At 50.6% G+C, this 16,541-nt stretch overlaps 1 protein-coding gene across 8 annotated transcripts in view; it reads right to left on the reverse strand.

Annotated features, from left to right (window-relative positions):
• Nucleotides 1–16,541, reverse strand: part of SPTAN1 (spectrin alpha, non-erythrocytic 1) — a 61,328-nt gene that overhangs the window by 16,115 nt on the left and 28,672 nt on the right. For 2 of the 8 annotated variants that reach the window (XM_027616921.2, XM_027616925.2), the window contains 19 exons: nt 16,104–16,238; nt 14,871–15,019; nt 13,765–13,824; nt 12,448–12,646; nt 11,561–11,665; nt 11,122–11,145; nt 10,560–10,595; nt 8,802–8,849; nt 7,552–7,643; nt 7,121–7,265; nt 6,834–7,015; nt 4,658–4,757; nt 4,296–4,493; nt 4,050–4,196; nt 3,227–3,330; nt 2,960–3,122; nt 2,576–2,590; nt 802–933; nt 269–406 (listed from right to left, as the gene is read on the reverse strand). In XM_027616921.2, the coding sequence (XP_027472722.1) occupies nt 269–406; nt 802–933; nt 2,576–2,590; nt 2,960–3,122; nt 3,227–3,330; nt 4,050–4,196; nt 4,296–4,493; nt 4,658–4,757; nt 6,834–7,015; nt 7,121–7,265; nt 7,552–7,643; nt 8,802–8,849; nt 10,560–10,595; nt 11,122–11,145; nt 11,561–11,665; nt 12,448–12,646; nt 13,765–13,824; nt 14,871–15,019; nt 16,104–16,238 (2,172 nt within the window). The remainder of the gene's footprint in view (nt 1–268; nt 407–801; nt 934–2,575; nt 2,591–2,959; nt 3,123–3,226; nt 3,331–4,049; nt 4,197–4,295; nt 4,494–4,657; nt 4,758–6,833; nt 7,016–7,120; nt 7,266–7,551; nt 7,644–8,801; nt 8,850–10,559; nt 10,596–11,121; nt 11,146–11,560; nt 11,666–12,447; nt 12,647–13,764; nt 13,825–14,870; nt 15,020–16,103; nt 16,239–16,541) is intronic. The other 6 variants (XM_027616924.2, XM_027616927.2, XM_027616922.2 and 3 more) reach the window with 4 other exon arrangements.

Raw genomic sequence — 16,541 nt, forward strand, 5'->3', positions numbered from 1 at the left:
CAGACCCCACCATCGCTTCCTGTTTGCGTTCTCTATGGAGAGGAGTGGGCCACAGCCTAATGCCCATCTATACGCTCTCTCTTCTTGCAACATTCATTCCCTCTGCTAATAGACCCCTGACAGCACAAGGCTCGGTGATAAGGAAGACTTCTGTAGGAAGGGGCATCAGGGGTGCCCTGACTTTTTCACGGTTTAGGGCTTGCTGACTGTCCTGTTAACCCAACTGACCAAAAATCCTCCACTGGTGGGAAGGAAAACCTGCCATTACCTCAGAGAGCCAGAAGTCAAAGTCCTTGATGCCGGTGTTAAAGTTCTGCTGTTTGTTGGCTTCTTTCAGTTTCTGGCTCTTTTCGGCTGACTTCTGCACCAGGAACTGCCACTGGTCAGCTAAGGCAGCCAGCCGGGCCTGAGGAAGAGAAGGGGGCCATCAGAGATGGTGAAATCCAGGAAGAGTCCCTTCTCCTAAAGCCGAGTGACTCGCAGGGAGAGACAGAAAGCCTCACGGGAGCCCTTCTCACCAACATTCCTCATCTGTCATGTAGGCAAAAGTCTTCTAATCTGCTTTTTTTTTTTTAAGATCTCATTTAATTATTTGACAGAGAGAGCGCGTGCACAAGCAGGGAGGAAGGGCAGAGGGAGAGGGAGAAGCAAACTCCCCGTTGAGCAGGGAGCCTAATGCGGGGCTCGATCCCAGGACCCCGGGATCATGACCTGTGCTGAGGGCAGACGCTTCAGCGACTGAGCCAGCCAGGCTTACATCCTTAAAGCTGTATTTCCACATCGTCACCACGAGGACCATACCTTGACAGCATCCTCGCTGCCAGCACAGGCCCCACGCTCGATGAGGGAGTTGCCCGTGTCGATGACCCCACGGATCCGGTCGGCGTTGGCGTGCAGTTCTGCTTCGAAGGCCTGGTGCTTCTGGTGCTTGCTCTAAAATTCCAGAAAGATGACCTTTCAAAACCAGGTCCTGAGAGGTTCCCTCTTTGTAGGGATGAGGGATGCTCAGGATAGGCGAGTGGTAGGAAACTTAAAGAACTGGGGGCAAGTGTCAACATTTCTTATAGAAGGCAGTCACAGGATTTGTGAAATAGTTTAGGGTTCAGGCTGTTGGGAGTTGGGCGGAAGGACCGGGCTGGGAGAAAGGAGATGGACCAGCTCAGGAGCAGGGGAATGGAGTCAATTCTTCAATCAGCTGGGAGCAATGTACTTTCTACCATTCTGCAGAAAATGCCAGCCGCCAAGTGCAGCGTTTAACCTACTTGGACATCAATTTCCATCCACGACCTTCTCCTCCATGGACAGATGATCTAACAGGTAACACACACCTGGATCGCTTGTCATACACACAAGGCTGTGATCACGGCAGCCGGCAGGCGGACCCTCCGCCGACGGAGGTGCATCTATGGCTTCCTCAGACCTTGACTTGGCTGCCTTCTCATTTAGTAGCTGTCATTAACCAAAACTCACGGATGCTGTCAAAATCCAAGCTTGACTACAGGTAGGAAATGATTTTTGCCAGGGAAAGAGAGGGCTGGGAGAATGCCAGCCTCCTGACGCCAGGGCGGAAGGGGATTTTAAGAATCCACAAAGAAACAGAAGGTACGGGAAACACTCTGAGAGACAGTACAAGGACACAGCTGTGGCACAATTCTGGGTGAGAAAGGCAGGGTCTCGGAGGACATTATTTGGGGGGAAAAGAACTAAATGGGAAAAAAAAACAAAACAGTTCGGTTGGGGAAGGATTCTGCATCAAATGTTTCATTTCAGGGGCAGCAACTGTCAAAGAACGGAGCCGCCGGGCTGGCAGAGTGCAGCGCTCACATCGGGTGTCCCCCCTTCCGTGTTCCACTGCCCGAGTCTGAGCAGGGTCTCAAATTCCCACATATCCTGACCTAAGTCCAGTTCCCCGCTTCTGTTTCTTGCTCTGATACTCTTTGGTTCAGCCCCACCAATTTTGTTTCTTTACCTCTTCCATCCGTTTAAAGCACCATCTGAGCTACATTTTCACTGGAGAGTCCCCTTCGCTACCCCTTGAGTAATAACGTCCCCCTTTTTCCTTAACCTCTCACCCGTGGGTCCTGTCAGATTTGGAAACAGACCATCTGCTTCTCTGGGGCAACTTAACTGTCCCTCTCCAGGGACCAGCACCTCTGGATGGCAGCCTGGGTGCGTCATCGGACTCTCATGCCACGCCAGACTCCCTGTCCTTGGCCACCGAGAACTGTGAGAACAAATCCACACTCCAGAAAAAGCTGATTATTTCATTTTTAAAAAGAAGTGCCTCTGAAAAGACAGCAGCTAACTACTGCCCCCAAATCAAACATCGTCCAGAGCTTGCCTAAATGACACACAAGGAAAAGGGAGGGGGGCGCAGGGCCACAGGCTAATTACGACAGAGAAAGCCATATCCCACAGGGACACTTGAATGGAGTGTGATGGGTCATTAGAAATGAGCAGCACGGGTGAGGAGACACCAGCTGACCGCATGAGGCCGCAACAAGGATCTATGCAGAGCAAACACAAACACTGGAGCGCGTTTAACTAAAACTCATTAAGAAAATTAGAAACTTACCAGCAGCTTGGAAAGCTACAAAAATAGATTAAAATAATAAGAGTTCAGTATACTGAGATGAACGCACATATCGGCTACTAAAGCTGCAGCTCATTCTGCCGTCATACTTCCCCTGGGAAGCTCAGCACGGGGGGGGGGGGGGGGGGGGGGGCCGCTAGAGGGGACTCTACAGACAAGTGAGGAAAGCACTTTCTCACATCGGATCAGTTAGTGACACTTTTCCACAGCTTCAGCTTAGAATAATTTTCGCGGGATTCAGCACGGATACTAGGAAGTGGTTCTCTCGGTAGAGCCCCCCACCCCGCCCCAAAGATGCCTTCTTTCCCAGAATCTACCCGTACCCGAGGGCACCTCGGAGACGAGCAGTCCCTAGGCTCGGCTCACCTGGATGTTGGTGGGGTCCTTGTACGACTCGTCACTCGCGGTCTGTAGCTTCTCGCTGATCCAGGCCTCGATCTCATCCACGTCCCGGCTGAACTGCTGCAGGGTCTGCGACTCCCCCAGCTTCGACCTCTTCTCGATCATCTGGGCTTTCAGGCGGCGCCACCTGAGAAAGCAAGACGGAGCCTGAGCGAGAACCTCTCCGAGAACGAGACCAGGCAGGGCTCCCGCACGGGGCCGTGAGCGCACCCAGCACCCCCCGGCGCCCACCTGTCCAGAACCTCGTTGCGCCGGCTGCAGATGTCGCCCTCGGCATAGTGGCCGGCGGCGACGAGCTGGTCAGCAAAGGACTGCAGGGCGGCAATCTTCTCCTCCTGCCGGCAAACAAAGGCATGAGGCCGAGGTGGGCGGCAGGCCCAGCCCTGCCCGGACCGCAGGTCTCGTGAAGAGAGTGATTGTTCTGGGCGGCTTGGTGACTAGCCGGTGGCGGCATCAGAATACACTGACACTTTAGAAGCGGGAGAGCAGAAGGCCAAGAAGAAAGCTTGATTTCGACCATTAGGAGAGTAGAGTTTAACTCAAGAAGACTCCAGGTCACACTGGGGACAGGGGTTATGACACCAGGAGTTGTCACACACAAAATCAAGCTGACTGTGAAAAGAGTGTCAGATTTTCAACAAAATGGGTTATAAATCGAAGAGGTGCACCCATTTTCCTGAGTTGTTCGTGTTCACACATTCTCTTTCCTTACCAACACATTTGTCCTTCTGCTTTGATAATGCATTTTTTCTGTGAGGCATCCCCGTTACTAAAACCTCAGAAGTATCAGAATTTAGAAGTTTTAAAAAGCATTCATGTCCGTATCATTTTTCCCAATCCACACAGGTACCTGATGCGGGTGTGAAGGGGACCGTTCTTCCTTTGTGTGGTCAACAGCAAGTCTACACATTTTAGCGAGCGGCCAAAGCTTGGTTAAGTACGTTAGGGACGAGTTTTTATTCTCATTGTTGAGACAGAAAGGAGCAGCAGCCCACAAATAGAGCCATCCATCTGGACAAATTTACATGGAGACCTGAAGGTAAAAAGGCCTCACCTGGACGTTGATGGCTTTGTCGAAGTCCTCATGTTTTTTGATCAGAGCCTCCACGCTGTCCAGTGAGTCTCCTTTGTCCTCAGTATTCAAGAAGGCCTCCCGGGCAGCCATCCAGTTCTCAGCTTGCTCACAGTCCCGATGAAACAGCTAAAGAAAGGGAGGCAGGTGGAAAGATGGGGTCGTTGGCCACGAAACTCCCGGTCAGAAAGGCTGTGGCAAACGGGCAGCGATGTCCCGCACACGCACCTGCAATTCGAGACACTGATCCAACATCATCCTCCGCTGAGCCCAGGCCTTCTCCAGACCCGCACGCTCCCGATCTAAAATATCTAGTTTCTCCTTGACCTCTGGGCTGGCGTAGTGCCCATGAGCCAGCAGCTGCTGCCCAAACTGCTCAAAGGCCTGGAAAGTGCCAGCCCTGGCATCGATTTCTGTCCGGTGCTCCTGCCAAGAGGAGGGACGGGGTTAGGTTAACTGGCAGTAGATGCCCACCGTCGTGTCAACCGCCGACTCGTGGCGAGGGTGCTGCTGGTGGTGCTGGTGGGGGTACCAACGTCTTCCCAGCCCAGCAGCGCAACCCTCCTTCTGCTGCAGGCCGATCTTCCTACCTGGTGCCGTTCCAGCAAAGCTTCAGCTCCGGTGACATCCTTGGCTAGCTCGTCTGAGGACACCAACCCTCGTATCCCATTGATCCAAGACATGAGGTCCCTGGCAACCAGACGCAGAGGAGTAGCTACAACATGACCTGGCAAGTAGGCTTTCTGCCCAGGAAAAGAGAACTACACAATTCTTTTCTCAGATTATCTGGGGTCAACTAGTTAATCTACTAACTAGTTAATCTACTGAATGGTTAACTAGCATCTCTGGGCAAAATATTTCAAAGCCTCTTGTTCATCCTATTGAGATGATAAAAAAATTAAAAACAACAACAAAAACCAAGCATTCCTCAGAAGACAACGAACTTAAGTTTGTAACTAAGATCTTCTGACCCTAAAGAATAGTAGGTTCTAGGAGCTCCTGGGTGGCTCAAGTCGGGTGAGCATCTGCCTTCGGCTCAGGTCGTGATCCCGGGGTCCTGGGATCGAGCCCTGCATCGGGCTCCCTGCTCCACGGGGAGCCTCCTTCTCCCTCTCCCACTCTCCCTGCTTGTGTTCCCTCTCTCGCTGTGTCTCTGTCAAATAAATAAAATCTTAAAAAAAAAAAAAAAGGAGGGCGCCTGGGTGGCTCAGTTGGTTAAGCGACTGCCTTCGGCTCAGGTCATGATCCTGGAGTCCTGGGATCGAGTCCCGCATCGGGCTTCCTGCTCAGCAGGGAGTCTGCTTCTCCCTCTGACCCTCTTCCCTCTCGTGCTTTCTATCTCTCATTCTCTCTCTCTCTCTCAAATAAATAAATAAAATCTCTAAAAAAAAAAAAAAGGAGTAGTAGCTTCTAACACAAACAACGACTGTGTTTAGGTTTTGCATGGCTTCGGAGAAAAGCACTTTTCTTTGAGCTCGCAGCAGTCCTACGCCTATGCATGCGTTGAACCTTCCTTCTTACTGAGGTCTGCATATGAGGGCACAAAAATCACCGTGTAAAGTCACAGGTCCCATGCTTCCTTTGAGAAAATACACCCGGAATAGGCAAATCCACAGAGACGGAATGCAGACTCGATGAGGAGAGAGGGGAAGGGGAGTGACTCCCCCTGGGGCTCGGGGTATGAAAAGTTTCTGAACTGCAGAGAGCGCTGTGGCTGTAGAACACACCGCAAGTGCACCAATTCCTAGGGAGCTGCACGCTTACCCCCAGGTAACTGTTATGTTCCTCGATCTTTACTTTAAAAAAAGAAAAACGAAAGCCAAAAAACCAAAAACCCCAACTGGGGCCTCCTACTAGAGGCCTGGGAAGGGGGAGAGCATCACCTGCCTAGTCCCATCGCCGAAGAGGAAATGCCTAACACACACACGTACGTGTGTACCCATATGCGCACACGTGTGAAACGCTTGTTAGCACAAAAGTGTGCCACAAAGAAACCCCTGTCCTTTGTCCTCTTCATCCACAAAGAAACGCCAGGGACCAAGTTCCAAATCATCCACCGGTGGTGTGCTATGTAGCCTTAAAAAAGACTGAGGTCCCAGGTCACGGACATTCAGGGAGACAACTGGCCCAGACTCTTCAAAACTGTCAATGTCGTGAAAAATGAGACACAGAGGGCGGGGGGTGAGGAGACAGGGTACTACTGCAACGGGAATTCCCAACTGGATCCTGGACCAAAAAACAAACCCGGACTAGTGAAGACGTACTTGAGACAACTGGGAGAAATGGAATCGGGCCTAGGTACAATATTGCTATACTGGCCTCAGACGTGGGGGTGGAGAGCGGAAATGCAGGGCACACAGGAGGCAGAGGCCCAAGTAGTTAGAGGTGAAGGGCCGCGGGTCTGCAAAGCACAGACAGGTGGGTCCGGCAACACGGAAGCGTGTGCTTAGAGGTAAAGCCAACTGGTGGCTACTGGCGAAGGGTGTCATGCGGGTTCACTGTTTCGTCCTTTCTAGTTTTCTATAGCTGTGAAATTCTAACTAAAACAGGTTTGTGGAAGACTAAAGTACACCTCTAGCAAGTGAGAGATACGTCTAAGGAAGAAACCGAATGCCATCTGGCGGGAAGTGGGGGAGATGGCGCGCACGTGGACAGGGAAGCAGAGACTCATTCTTGATTTGCTGGCATTCACTAGCCGGAGGATTTCACATCGACCATAGTTGACTTTCCCGAGAATGACCCCATGAAGGCTTTTGGGCTTCGTACCGGAAATCACTGAGGAAGCGCTGCAGGTCGTGGGAGTCGCCCAGCTTGGCCTTGCGCTGGTCTGCACGCTTCCCCAGGCTGCTCCACGCCTGGTCCAACTCCGTGCACTTTTCCTGCAGGTCCTCGGCTGACTCGGGGTGGGACTGGATCAGGCGCTCGGCTGTCTCCCCCAGGGAGTTGACCTACGGGAGCAAGGTGGCAAGACAGCAAGTAAGGGAGCTGAGCTCTGCCGAGTGAAGATTCACTCTGCCCAGGGCCAAAATGTCCATGGCACTGCCACCTCTCACCTTGTCGCCAAGAGCCGCGAGATCCCTCTCAAAGCCCTCGTGCTTGCGCTGCAGGGCTTGGACACTGGCCAGATCATGGCCGTAATTGTCTGTGTTTAGAGCCTGATTCTTCTCTTCAATCCACTCTTTGGTTTCGTCGGCATCTCTACGGGGAGACACACAGGCGGTTAAGGACTACTGGGCACAGCTGCCTTGAGTCCAGGACAAGCACGACAAACGTGTCTAGTGGGCACCTGTATGTCTGTCAGCGGCTAGCACTGAAAGCTCCGAGAAGCGGAAAAACACTCACTCACTCACTCACTCTACAGAGCAATCTACTCCATGACAGATAGGGTCTCAGACACAGGCACGCAAGTATCAACCAGATCTGAATCAGCACGTTTAAGGATCGCCAAGGTCAACCCCCTCTCCAGCCCCGAGCTGCCCCACACCTGTGGAACCTCTGCACTTCATGGGCGCTGCCCAAGAGCTGGCTCCGCTCCTCGGCCAGCTGCTGTAGGGACCGCCAACGCTCGTTCAGCTCCTGCAGGACGACAGTTGTCAGCTCCGCTGCACCCCCTTCTGTCGCGCCCATGCCAGACCAGGCAAGGGGCAAAGAACCAAAGCTGGCACTCAGCTTGTAAGGAAAGGCTGGAGCACAGACAATTTCCTGTCTCCAACCTTCCTAGCTGAATAAATTAGCATAGACAGGACAGCAAAAGTCTCGAAGGTGAGGACCTCGCCACAGTTAGCCACATCAGACGGCGCGAACGCTCCGTGAGTATCTGACCTGGAATCACCTCGAAAGCTGCAGAGACATGCAGCCGACTTATCCTCACTCTTAACTCCTAGCCTGGTGCCTCCCATGCAGCAACTGTTTCATAAATAACTACCGTGTGGGGGGTGTCTGCCTTTGGCTCAGGTCATATCTCAGGGTTCTGGGATTGGCCGGCCTCAGGCTGCCTGCTCAGTGGCGAGTCTGCTTCTCCCTCTCCCTCCCGTACTCACTCTCTCTCTTTCTCAAATAAATAAAAATCTTTTTAAGATTTTATTTATTTATTTGGAGAGAGAGAGAATGAGAGAGAGCACAAGAGGGAGGAGGGTCAGAGGGAGCGGCAGACTCCCTGCTAAGCAGGGAGCCCGATGCGGGACTTGATCCCGGGACTCCAGGATCGTGACCTGAGCCAAAGGCAGTCACTTAACCAGCTGAACCACCCAGGAGCCCTAAATGGATAAAAATCTTAAAAAAAAAAAAAGTAACTACCGTGTGGATAAATCCCAGAGCCTACTACCCCCGAGCTCTGAGCACAGCTGCACCCCAGGCCACGGCAGGCCAAGCAAGGCCTTGCGCTTGAGACAAAACACTGTGGGGACCAGAAAGAGGCCAAACCTCTCCTACGAGGCGGCAAGAGAGGCATTCCCCGCCTTCCGGGCCCTACACTTCTTGCAGCTCCTGGCCCTACTAGAAGTGAAGGGAAGGCTGACTTTACCACTAAGGCCTGGTGAGTTCTTGACGAGGAAAGGCAATCTCGCCAGCCTGCCACGGAGAAGAGCGGACACTTTCCCAGGAAACCCTCGGGCCCAGGACAGTGACAAGTGCAACAGCTTGTGTGACTACTTAGGACGAGGGCTTGGCTACAGTCAGGAGAAGGAAAACAGTGACAGAGGCTGGGAGACAAGGGGGCCGGCCACGGTTTCTTACCTTGATGGAATTAAAGGTGGCCACGGTGTGAACCATCAGACGAGCAGACTATGTAGGGGAGGAAAGCAGAAGAGCAACACTAATCAAGTGTCTGCCAATTAAGAGACAATTCCGAGGAGCAAGTGCTGTTCATTAGGTCCCGATTATCAACCAGAATTATCTTAAGGGGACACAGTCAAAATTCTGAGCAGAGCCACAAATAAAGGATTAAGAGTGGAAAGGCACAAAGCACTCAAGTGCACAATTTAATTAAGTTCACTCGATGAAGAGTCAAGAGAGAGTGGTGACAACCACAATTAAAACAGCGGGCTGGGGGGGGGGGGGGGCACCGGGCTGGCTCCGTCGGTAGAGCATGTGACTCTTGATTTTGGGGTCGTAAGTTTGAGCCCCATGTTGAGTGTAGTGATTAATTAAAAATAAAATCTTAAACACACACACATACACACACACAAAAACCCCCAGCTGGCTGACAGAAAACAGAGCTCAAAAACTGTCTTCTTGTTCATACTACAGAACAGTCCAAAAAACACCCAATTTAACAAATGCTGGCAACTGAGACTGAATAAATATACCAAGAACTTCGTATCTTTCCTTGGCTCCCGGGCTGCTCTTCTTTTTAACAGTTTCCCCCTTGAGCTAAGGGCAACAGCCTTACCAGATTGGGGGGGAAAAAAACCCCAACACAAAGACCAGTGAATTAGCTTTCTTCTCATCAAGGTACAAATCAGATGTTCCTTGGGATCGCAAAGCCCACCCAAGTTTTACGTGAAAGAAACCCCATATTACAATGCCTGTGATCTTCAAATATGTTAAGAAAATCAGGGGCCAAGCTGGGATGCAGGGAAGTCAGGCTCGTCGGTGCTCCTGTGACACGCCCAGGTGACACTTTCAACCAGTGTAGGTTCAAAAAGTAGACACCTCTGTCCCCAATCCGTTTCAGAAATAAAAAAACCAAAAAACCAAAACCTTGTATTTCTCTATTTATTTAGTGGTATTGGTATTTATAAAGCTACCTGAAATTACTTCTGAAAACGTATTTGTTACCAGAAAAATCCTGCCAGGAGATTAGACAGGTAAGGATGTTGCCCACTCATACCACCAACGATCATATATTGCTTATGAGAACAATTCAGATTGAGAACAAGGGAGAAAGCTGAATCAAAGGGAAAAGGCATGTTCCCCCCAACGTGGCGCCTCTGTAATGAGCAGAATCGTGCGGGCCAGGAAGGGTGAGGCCAGAAGCAACGGACCCTAGCCAAGCACCTCTGTGTCTGTTTGGAATAGGGTCTGTAGTAGGTATCTCTCTTTTTGTTCCTCCTCCTGCATCTCTCTGCAGGATCTGGTGTCTTTGAAGCAGCATTTCTTAGACCAGCGGGCAAAGTGGCTAGGCAGAGGTCATTTTCTTTCCCTGCCCTGTCCTTCCGGATTGCAATCCCAGAGGTGCGACCACACCTAACAATGCAGGCCACCTGTGCGAGCTTTATTCTGGGAGCGCCGTGGGTATTAAACGCCATCTAACCCTACTCTTTCTGAGCACTTGCAGGGAAATACCTTGCTTCTCTATATTAACAATTGCATTTTAAGACATGACAAGAGTCAAAGAATAGAACGCCAGGGTCAAAAAGAAACCAGCCCAAACAACTCCAGAAATGACCAGACTCCCAACAAGCCCGAATCCTCAGAAACACCAGAAAAACACATAAAATATGTCTATTCCTGAAAACCTTTGGAAACAACAATTGGCAAAGGAATTCCTACCTTCCATGGGGACGCAGTCTTGGAATCGGTTTCATCCTGTTCAGAGGAGGAGGCAGAGTTTACGCAGCCATGCGGTGCAAAACAACGCAGCCCCCACCCTCTCCCATCCATGGCGGGGGGGGGGGGGGGGGGGGGGGGGGGCGGGTCGGGTCCCAGAGCCATCAGCCAGACTGGCGTTTCCCTGAGATCTCTAACTGTTTGCTGGCTTAGAGCACACCACAAGGCTGCTTCAGGGAAGTGAAGCCAACAAACAGGAGAGGAAAATTCTAGTTTTTTATGGAGTGGACCAAAATGAAGAGAATTGGGAAATTTAGTAAGAAAACTACCAACTTGTATCTCTGTCAATGTAAACAATTGCTGTGGAAAAAGTTTTAGAAAACTGGAGAGAGAACTTTTTTTTTTGGTCTTCTGGACAATGGCAAATCCAAACCTATTTCTGCTATTATTTCTTTTCCAAAGATTTTTGCCAACAAAGGGCATCTCTGAGGGTTGGGGACAGAAATCCTTAAGAGACTCGTAACTTTATATGCTTCCCATGACCTACTCCTCCTCAAGGACTTACCCTGGGCATCATGCCATACACCTCCTACAAGGAGAGAGGGAAACGAGTTTCATTACTAGAGCAAACACACAGCTCTCCAGGACACTCGTTACTGTCAAACCCGGACACGGGGACAAAATTACAAGAGAGACGAATTGGCCGGAAGAGCTTCTTAAGAGTCTAACAGAGTGTTTATATGTAAAACCTTTTATTTATTTAAGAAATGGGTGTGTTTAACTACTAATTAAGGACCATGTAAACAGTAAACAACTTCCACAATATGGAATGGGCACATGGAGAAGACAGGAGATAAATGAAACAGTGATGGAGAACACCTGACCACACCCTGGCCACCCCTCTGCGCTATGGGACACTGTGTGTTGGGTTCAGAGGGACACAGGAAGGAGCCAAGTTGCTTCCTGCCAGTCACAGAGCCTCAAGCCAAGCCCCGGATACTTGCCTGCTGCTGCACCGCCTGCACCTCCTCGGCCATCAGACCTTCAGACTCCAGGTCTTCAGCCACCTTGTTGATGTCCTTCAGCCGTGACTCATTGGCCTTCAGATCCTTTAAAGCAAAAGCCATAATAACTAAGATTCTGAGAGCAAATCAGAGGAGGAGGCGGGCAAAAGAGGTTCACAAACGATGGTTTGAACCTATTCATTTCTGTTCACTAGGTATCCGATGAACTAGCTTTTCTATTCCATGGCAGTCACCTCCATCAGGAAATTGTGACCGTGGCTATCAAGGAAGCAAGGAAATAACAGGGCACTGTCTGACAACAGCCTGTCTCAAGTTCATTTAATTAACTGTGGTTCATAAACCATTATTCTGTTGGGATGGAAATTTGCTTTCATCTTTCTTTGGAGAAATGTGTTTTCAAAATGTGCTGAAATTCTAATACCAGCCCCTGTGGGAAAACAGCCCCTCACCCACATTAACTGGTTATAAAATGCTTCAAGCGGGGACGATACACACGATGTGGCCGGGCCGCCTGGCGGCTCGGAAGTCAGGCGTCTGCCCTCAGCTCAGGTCATGATCCCGGGGTCCTGGGACCTCCCTCCCCCACTCCCCCTGCTTGTATTCCCTCCCTCGCTGTGTCTCTGTCAAATGAATAAAATCTTTAAAAAAAAAAAAAAGGGTCTTAGAACAAGAAAACCGCCTGTATTTCCTTGAAGCTAAACTGGTATAAAAAAAAAAAAAAAAAAGGTCCAATTCACACCACCAAGAAATGGCTCCTCAGCGGGTGGAACAGTCTGTACCGTGTTTGTTCTAGTAAACTACAGTCACAGGTCCAGAGATCCAAGTCTTTGGGCCACTTTTCAGCTCAGATGCAAGACCTCCCCTACCTTCTGGAAGTCATCGAACTTCTTCTGCAGCACCTCGACCTGCTCCAGGTCAGCGCCCACCTCCTCGCTGGTCAGGGCCGCCTCCTTCTCGTTGATCCACTGCTGCAGCTCGTTCGCCTCACGGAACAACATGAACCGCTTACAGCTCTTCTCCAACATGCCCTTGCGCTTCTCGCCCAGCTCCAGCAAAGAGTGATACCTGAGGTAATTGAAGAGGGTGATAAGAGGGGACGGGTAGGCAGTTAGCTTCCTACAGAAGCTAACCTAAGGGCAAACCACCAGTGTCTCTGAAATGTGGGTCCAAGGCCATGAGTGTGTCATGATGGTGCCCAGGTGACAAGGGGTCAGAACACAGATGAAGATGAAGCTCCTACGGGCCCACACTATGGCCTCGGGGATAAGTACACACTTGCTGTTTGCCACTGGGTGGCTCGGACAGCCAGGCACACTCATCCCCGGGCCCATTTTGCACTTAGAACATCACAACCACAAACGACTGGAACCAAGCGTCTAGCACAGGAACACGGGGTTCATGCGAGCACAGCGGAGACGGGATGCTGAGCACAATGCAGACAGAGGTCCTGCTCCGCTCTCGTAACTCCCTGACTGCCCCAGGCGGTGGGGGGAAAGCAGCCCATGTTTACAACAGCCTTGTACGGGGCGTTAGCCTCTCAGAAGGGTAGGCGAGTGATACATTGACTTCTCAGAAAGTTTTAGCAACTTCAGAAGGAAAATCAGGTCGAATGCAGAATATCTGCACCACTTCAGTGGTTGTAAGATTTTTTTTTAAGAAGAATCAAAGAATACTCACGCTCTTAGGAGCTAAAATACAAAAGGCTGAACTACTTATACTATCTTCGGAGACGTGAACATGATGAACTTAGTAAAACTAAGTTAAAGGCTAAAGAAAATCCACCATCACCATCAAATCTAAGCTTCTCAGAGTGAGATAAAAAAAAAAAGGCAACAAGGTACCAAGACTCAAAGCACTTTAAAGGGAGGAATTTCGTTTCCTTCCCACTGAGCAACACTAAGGACCCAGCCTTCAGGTTCGCTGCCGAGAGTGGCTGGCCCACCACCAAAGCCAACAGAGAGGGAGACCAACAACACTCTGAACGTACAGCTGCACATAGAAGCGACCCAGGAGACAAGCGGCCATCGACTGACACGGTGCCACCAAAACCTCTTCCCTGGTGAAGCTGCCACATGGCGGCACAGTCCCCCCCACCTCGTCTTTCTGGATGAACAAGTGCCTTGAAGAGAAGCGGCAGAGGGAGAACGGACACGGGCGCTTGGCAAGGCCGCCCGCCTACTCACAGTTCCTCCACCTGTTTCATACGCAGAGACACACTGCCGGCCTCCTTAGTTATGCGCGTCCTGCACGGGAGGGGGGGGGCACAGCAAAAGCATGCACAGATTAGTGGGATTAATCCACAGGAAAGGAGAGCGGCAGCTCCAACGGGCACCAGGAGGCCGGACGCTTCAAGTGGGGGCAACTGAGGAGCCATTCAAAAGCTCTCGGAAGAAGGCCAGGCCACAAAGGAAATCAGTAAAAAAATAGCCGGGAAAGTAAATTAGAGGGGTTAGTTTGCCTTCCTTTTCGTGAACAGTCTGCCACATTTAAGGTGGACAATTTTCCTTGTACTGGCAACACGGGGAACTTCGCAGAGCAAGGCGAGGGGAGGGAAGGGCTGCCCCGAGAAAGGGACCGGCCTGAGAGCGAATATGCTCCACCAGTCACATGTCGGGCCGGCGGCTTTGCTCCCACAGTTACAACCCTGGTCCAAACCGCTTTCCTGTCTCAGCAGAACAGAAAAGGTCTGGATGTGGACCTGATCTTTTCAGGGATCTCAGAGTCACAAAATTTCTATTACAACAAAGTCTAGTGAGAACATATCTTCCGGGTATTTTTCAAGTGCCCAAAACTTTTGAGCTCATTAGCAGAGCAAGACACCGTACAGGAGGGACACAGGTCGATATGGGAGCTCAGGTAGAGGACAGGGGACAGAGCCATTTCATGAAAAACCACCTCTGTCTCAGAGCAGAAAGCAGGAGAGAACCACTCTCCCAACAGCCTTTTAAAAGGGGCAGAGCTGTAGAGGACCTCTATCAATCCCAGAACATCTCCCCAACTGACGGATAAAGGTTCAGAGAGTGATGTTTAGAAAATGCTGTCGAGGAAGAGAAACTCACTTTAGGGGAAGAAACAAAATAAGGAAAATAAAGGTATCAGTCAAAGGTTTTAGGTCCAAAGGGGTTAAAAGGGACTTGTGCAAAGTGGGAAGAGGGTGTCCTGAGTGCACATGGGCACGGGAATAGTCGCTCTGAAGCCTTGGGACACTGCCTCAACCGTAGCCTACATGGGATGGAAAGTAAGCCCTGAGGGACACCGGGACCTTTGTGGTTGCCAGTATGGCCCTTACTGGTGGTCAATCTGCTCCTGCCGCACGGTGATGCTGCCCTGCTCCTCCAGGAGATTCTCGCGGGAGGCCGACTGGGCGGGGTCCAGCTTCTTCACGTACGCGGCCGGCACGAAGCCCTGCCGGTCGTTCACTTCCACCTTCCACCAGTCCTAAGGAGACACGCGGACAACTGAAAGCACCAATTCCCCAGGAAGGGAGAAAGCCAGGAGGCCTGTGCGCGCGCACGCATGCACACACGCGCACACACACACACACACACACACACGCACAAGGATCTCATGATAGTGTCAAGGTCACTTTGTTCAAGGACTGTCACCTGCCAAGCATGGAGAGCGGCACGAGAAAGCCGCAACGACACCCAACGTGAGGGGCAGCCCTGTCACACTCCAGAACTTCACTAACAGTGTGACCACTAGCCACACGTGGCTTCATACATTTAAATAAATTAGATTAAATTAAGTTTAAAAACTCAGTTTATAACCAGTGACATTTCCAACGCTTAATAATCACTTGTGGTAATAGCTACTGCAGAGCGAGCACACACAGAAAATGTCCACCATCACAGAAAGTTCCATGGGACAATGCTGTTGAGTAAACCAGAATGAGACCGGAAGATGGCTGAGAGTCAAAAGAAAATACAAATCACAGGTTTTCTCAAATGCTCATGATTAGGGTAAACTGGGGGTATAGGAATAACGTCTTTAACGATGGCTGTGAACATTTCTCCAGCCTCAACTAGTATCTTTGGTGATTTATTGGATGACGTGTGGAGTACCATGCACCTCACCTCAAAGTCACTGTCAAACTAGCATAAGTCAAGGGAGGAAGGCCGTTGACCCGGAAAGCATTTAATTTTGAGAGCCTATGGGGTGACGTCACAGCTGTTGTCAACTATCTGCTGTAGTCACACAGTCTAGGTTAAGAACCAACAGCTGCAGGTTCCAGAAAAACAAACTTTGGTCTGAAGAGAAAGAATTTCACCCAGAGGTGTATAATCAGGAAAAGAAGCTATCCCAAGAGTGAGCCAGCTCACTGCTTCCAGGTATCTGGGAAGATGGACGGATTACCCTCTTGATCTTCCACGAGATGGACCCGTATCAAGGGGGAGACTGGGCAACTCTGATCTCTCCTCAAATTCTAACCCATTCATTTCAGACACAACGACCCACAGACACCCCACCGAGCAAAACTGGTGGTGCTGACAGAGACACGTGACCCCTTCCGACGCCTTGCCTTGTTGGTGCTGTTGAGTAAGGTGAGAATATCCCCTTTCTTCATGGTGACCTCTCGAGGGCTCTTCTCCTGATAGTCGTAGAGAGCCAAGACCAGCTCCTTCCCAGTCTCATCATCCATGGGGGCCACTTGTTGCTAAAAATCCCAAGAAAGGGTAAACCCAGTTAAAGGACGTCCATGGTGTGTCATCCAGGCACATGACAGACTCCAATTTCAACTCCAATTATACCTAACCCATATTAGAGTTCTCCTCTGAAGCTACCAGTAAATTCTGATTCCAGAACTTTAGCTGTTCTGAATCTTAAAGAAAAAAAAAAATCTCATTTTAAAACATTTATACATCTTTGTGTCACAGGACGTCGCAGTGAGGCCACCACAATGTTGCCTACACCCATCACACCTGCCGGAAGTGGCTGGGCCCAGCCCTGCAGGTTCCTG

The sequence above is a fragment of the Zalophus californianus genome, chromosome 13 (genome assembly GCF_009762305.2).
Source record: "Zalophus californianus isolate mZalCal1 chromosome 13, mZalCal1.pri.v2, whole genome shotgun sequence".
Taxonomy (NCBI): domain Eukaryota; kingdom Metazoa; phylum Chordata; class Mammalia; order Carnivora; family Otariidae; genus Zalophus; species Zalophus californianus.